The 5563-nt window shown below is 46.1% G+C and overlaps 1 protein-coding gene across 1 annotated transcript; it reads right to left on the bottom strand.

Moving 5' to 3' along the window:
* Positions 1-205: 205 nt before the first annotated feature.
* tpbgb (trophoblast glycoprotein b) lies at positions 206-4759 on the bottom strand. Its single transcript, XM_041187188.1, has one exon. It carries the CDS (start codon positions 4363-4365, stop codon positions 3205-3207), a length of 1161 nt encoding a protein of 386 aa, XP_041043122.1. The 5' UTR covers positions 4366-4759; the 3' UTR covers positions 206-3204.
* Between the last annotated feature and the right edge of the window lie 804 nt (positions 4760-5563).

Here is a 5563-nt window from a genome sequence, read left to right as displayed (position 1 = left end):
AGGGCTCTAAGAATACCTCTTTTTTTCCACCTTCCATTACACTGCTTTATTTGCATGCGATGATTCTTTAACTGACATGGTGATTCTTTGATGATTTAACAATCAACATCATGAGGCCTTCAAATGAATAGATGCACTGTAAACCACCCCCCCCACCCCCCCCCCCACCCACCCACTGCCCCACCCCCCTCCCCTCCATCCCCAGCCTCCCCATCATGGCCTTATTTATGTCTCCAGTATTCACAAGACCGATGGCATTAGTTGAGTATGTGACATGGCAAAAAGCTGTATTCAGCACATTTCTCACCATCACTTCACTGGTGCAAACCTATATATAGAGCAGAACAAAATGCACTCCAGATGGCATTAACCTAGATTTCTATCTGTGCTTTTTTTTTGTTCAGTCAATAAAATATCATACCTGTGTATCATTCTTTGGAGAAAATGATCAGAGTGCAAATGAGAAAAATTTTAGAAAATGACAATCAAAGGAATTAATAGCACCTGGCACCAAGAAAAGTAACATTGAAAAATAGAAACTCAATAAGAACAATAGTTTAGGAAGGGACCATTCTACCTTCTTTATACCGTTACAAGTGATCAGGCAAAAAGTCTCATTTTTTGTTTGAAGTACAAGACACGCGCTGCCACCTTGCACTTTAAAATATATATAGACACCTAATTCATGCCTGAGTTTGGTTTCATAACTAATTTTATATAAATGTATAATTTTCAAAGAATAGATTTGGATAAAATTGGTTCATTGAACTGTGGAAATGTATGTTTCCCACTGTGCTTCAGAAATTCAAGTGGTCAACATTGGTTAAAAACATACGTTTCAAGTAGATTTTGGAACTACTAAAAAGGCAAATGCCTGTGAACGTAAAATAGATGAGCTGATTTCTAGCAGTCATGATTTTAGGTCGTATTTTGTTACAAATATATGCAAATAGTAAGGGCTTAAGGAGGTTTCCACCAACATATTAGACAGGATCTTGCGAGTGAACTCTTGCTATATTTAACTTGTTAGACTTGTCCGATTTCTTCTCCCTCCAAGGTAACAAATGCAAAGTTAGGTTTTAGGTAGTGTCTGCAATCTAGTTTCTCGGAAACATCAGGCTGTGCAAATTCTGCAGCCAGGAGTGTTTTTGTGATCACACCATTTGTTTCCTAGTATTGCTGAAAGCTAGCAGTCCTCCTTCAGGATGTTTTTCAAATGCTATGTGCCTAGATGCCAATGTGTACAAGCCTGTTACCAAGTCATCTGCCAAATTATTGATAAAACATTCAAATGAATTAAATTGATGTGTAATAATAAATTTGGAGGAGGTTATAAACATTAGCTCTGCGTTATTTCACTTTTCTATTTTGTTCTATCAAGTCACTCCATCAAACCTTCCATAGTATGTTGTGTAAAGTTATTCCTCTATTAATAACTACATTAGAGAAAGAGAAATTTTCGAACTTTTCCACAACACAAACACCAAGATAAGATGTTCTCAAGTGCGAATGCCTCACATCTGACATGCATCTGCATTGCAAGGGAAAACGACTACAGAAAGTGAAATGCTTCTGTTACCTATTATGTTCTGATGAAAATCACTGTACATGAAAGGCAGATAAGTGTCTACACGTTAAAGTCCCATGCTGTTGTGGCCGCAAGGCTCATTCATGCTGAGGAGCTGAACAAATGTCAAATGAGCTGGATTCATTCTCTGGCTAGCAATTTTCTAGCATAACCCCAGTGCAACCCCTCCCTAAATGCACCAGAACACTCATGCATTATATCAAGTGGTGCTACGCATTCAAATGTTATTAAATTTTATTATAGGATTGGGGAATCTAACTGACTAATTTGCTAAATAATGCAGGGTTTTCCAGTACAACAATTGGTATTTACAGTTCCACTTTGCACGGTGTTGTCTGTGTGTGCATGCGTGCCTGCAGCAATTACATTCCTTCAATGCAAATTTTCAAATTTGATGGACTAATATTCTTTACGATAGCCTTCTTATTTGTTTTAGTCGAGAAATTAAGTTCATACCAGCTAGGAGTTTTTAAATATTACGAAACGATGGACTTGCAAAGACCACCTTTAAAAAAATCCATAGAAACTGAGGCTCAGCACGAATGTGATGTTGCTGTTCCTACCCGCATGTGCACCCGGGAAATAATCAGTTGTCAGGCAGCACTTCACAACTCCTTAGATGTTGTGACACTCGGCGGGAGGCCTGTGGGCAACATCAATAGAGGAACTCTCCGTGCAGTCTTCCATTCTTTTAAATAAAAGCGGCGGGGTGGGGGGCTGGAGAGAATCCTTGATCTTTGTGGATCCAGATGTTTCCAAACCCCAGAGTTTCACAGAGGCAGACAGGCTGACGACCAGCTTTCATTCCAATATACTCCTCATTACCCAATAGAACTCGTGAGACCAACAGATAAGGAGGAAAAATTAAACGACTGACTTCATTTGTCACTTTACCTTGCTAAATTCGTGGAAGATAGGTAGACTTATTTACAAAAATAAAACCCCCATTAAGCTAGCATTAAAATACCATTACGGTTATAAGCGCCTTTTTCACTCAGTGACTAGGAGTGATTGAAGTCACTGGAACTGAAAAGAATGCATTAAACCAGCGGGTTGCTTTGTGTTGCTGCACCGCCTGGGGACCGATAATAAAACTTCGAGCCGGTGAAGAAGCCCCACGTTTAAAAACTGTTTCGCTACAGCATTTGTTGTATTGCTTGGATCGTTATTTTGTTTTGCTTCAGCTTATGAAATGGTAAAACGGTTACTGTAGCAATTAATCTGCTCTCCCCACTATAATACACTGGAGGGCTTTAAATCCCCAGTGAGTTTTCTGAAGTACTCTATTATTGCAGCAAGGCTTGGAGAGAGAGCTGCGATCTTTTCCAAACGCGCTCTCTATTTTGGCACCATCACACAGTGGGTCATGAAAAGGGGCAAAGGAAGATCTCTCTCTCTCTCTCACACACACACACACCATTGCACATGGTGCACTTCCCACTGAGAGTCAAACCTTTCTGTCACTGTTGGATATCCGCTGTCAGGAGAGTGACACAAGCAGCGTTAAGCCCGTTGGTCCGAGTGGATGGGTCATCATGCATAGCTATTACAAAGAATGAATAGTAAAATAAAATCCAAGCGGACCGTCTTTAAGTCTCAAACAAGTCAACTTTCTTTTACGCATCCGAATTCGAGCTAAGGTTTGTCAATCTGGGGTCCGAATTAATCTCGTATCTGTAATGATAGCCTTCCATATGGTCTCGACAAGCATCCCTGACATTATAAAGCCACTTTTTGATGCCTTTTCTGTTTAGGTACAGGACAAACATGAAGATCACCCCGATCAGGGCCAGGACGATCCCGAGGAAGACGTAAGAAGTTTGCAGCACGCTCTCCATGTCTCCCTGGACGGAACACTTCAGGTCGGAGGGTTTCAGCTGCAGGATGGGTTTATCCCTCAGGCTTTCTGGCGAGGCGCACAGGAGGCTCTCCCTGTCCAGCACTTTGTGGGTGTTCTGCAGCCACGTCAGCAGCTCCTCGATGCCGCAATCGCAGACGAACGGGTTGTCCCGGAGTTGGACCCTGATGTTGGGCTGGGAGTTCAGCTCGCTCAGGGTGCTGTTCCCCAGTCTCTTGAGCGCATTCGAGCTCAGGTCCAGCGTCTGGAGGTTCAGGTTCCTGAAGGTCTCCTTCAGCTCCACGATCGAGTTGTTCCGGAGCTCCAGGTGCTGCAAGCTGGGCAGGCGCGAGAAGGTGCGGGCCGGCAGGTAGAACAGGTCGTTTTCAGCCAGTTGCAGCCTCCGCAGGTTGGGCAGGCTGCCGTTCTGCAGGAACTCGGAGAGCTGCTCCACCACCGAGCCGTTCAGCAGAGCCCGGCTCAGGTTGAGCTCCCGCAGGCTGACGGGGGCAGAGCCGAAAGCCGTCGGCTGCAGCCACCAGATGCGGTTGTTGCTGAGGTCCAGCTGCTGCAGGTTGGGCATGGAGGCGAAGACCAGCGAGTTCACAGCCCGGATCCTGTTGCCGCTCAGGCTCAGGCTGACCAGTTGCTGCAGGGACTTGCCGAAGGCGCCGCTGTCCAGGCTCGAGATGTTGTTGCCGGTGATGAAGAGGGTCCTCACGCTGGCCGGGATCCCGCTGGGGATGCTGCTCAGCTCCCGGTTCACACACTTCACCGTCTTGGCCGGCTCCGAGCACTCGCAGGAGCTAGGGCAAGAGCCCGCACTCAGAGCCGAGGCCAGGAGCAGTGCCAGGGAGAATGTGCCCAGCAAAGCCGAGCTCCCCAGCCCATCACAGCGGCGGCAAGTTAGAGGCAGCCTGTAGGCAGACATGCTCAGCATCGGTTTGGATCAGCTTATCTCTATCAACCTCCTCTTCACAGTCACGGGAAAGTGTGTGGGGGGGTGGGGAAGGGTGGGTACGGGGGAACAACTGGAAATAAGAGGGGTGCACAAACACTGGCAGTGAGTGGAAAGCTGCGAGTCCGGATCCTCCCTCCAGCTCGCGCTCACTCAATTCAACCCACCTCCTCTGTAAATCAACTCAACTTCACTCTTTCACTTTGTTCTGCCTGTCGGGTTCTGTGAGAATCGCCGTCCGCTGCAAGTTTCACCCTCCCGCTTGCTGTTTCCAGGTCTTCCGGATGATGAGAAAGGGGAGGATGAGAATGGAGGGGCTCGGGTTACATATTTCGTGCCTCTCTCTCTTTCTCTCTCTTCTCAATTTGCTGCCTGACTTCAGATCTCACTGAGGGACATATATATATATATATATATATATATGTGGGGTGGGGGGAGGGAAACAGGAACCAAAATCCAATCGGCGTCCCAGAGCAGCCCGCCCACCGCCTGCTCCTTTCCCAGTTCCTGCTCTAACTTTCCACACTTCGAAAGTGTTTCTCCCGCAGGCGCCGCGAGAGAGGAAGTGACTGCCTAGGCTGTGGCCCCAGCTCCACAGTCATGGGCGCCGGGGTGGGCAGGGCTACTCGCATCAGGGGCTGCTGACTAATACCACGTCTCGTTCCCATGGGCTTTGGGGCCGGAAGCAGAGGGCACATTTCTCTTGCGTTGATCAGAAAAAAAGGGTTTCAGGAGTTCGGTGAACACTTCATTTAATAAGTGAGAGGGAGCCACCCGCGAGGTGATCATTCACCCGGCAGGCAGCCCCCAACCTCGCAAGCTGAAATACTGTTTATTAAACAGCACAAAAAAGAAAATCTGACTTCAAAACATGAGAGTCTAAAAAATGGGCAATACCCGCCCTTGGATACAATTGGTCCAAGAGTTGGATTAACAAATAGTAACGACGAGTCATCATCCCGGTATCAGGACGCTCCGCTTTGTAAACATAACATTGTTACAAAGGATATTCATCATTGCTTTACATTTGTGCAGGATCATATTTTCTTCAAACACATTAGTAACTAATGGGAATGGGTGCCAGTCTCCTTAATGTAAGCGATTATAGACAGACACTTTTACATTACAGAGATATAATCACTGGACATGCCCGGCTGACTTTACACTGCACGAAGCCAAT

Source organism: Carcharodon carcharias, chromosome 5, assembly GCF_017639515.1.
Source record: "Carcharodon carcharias isolate sCarCar2 chromosome 5, sCarCar2.pri, whole genome shotgun sequence".
In the NCBI taxonomy this organism is placed as follows: Eukaryota; Metazoa; Chordata; class Chondrichthyes; order Lamniformes; family Lamnidae; genus Carcharodon; species Carcharodon carcharias.
Note: the sequence above shows the minus strand (reverse complement) of the source record. Positions and strands in the feature narration are given on the sequence as shown.

Coding starts and splice junctions, on each gene's coding strand:
- tpbgb (XM_041187188.1), bottom strand. CDS start 4,365: ATGCTGAGCATGTCTGCCTACAGGCTGCCTCTAACTTGCCGCCGCTGT.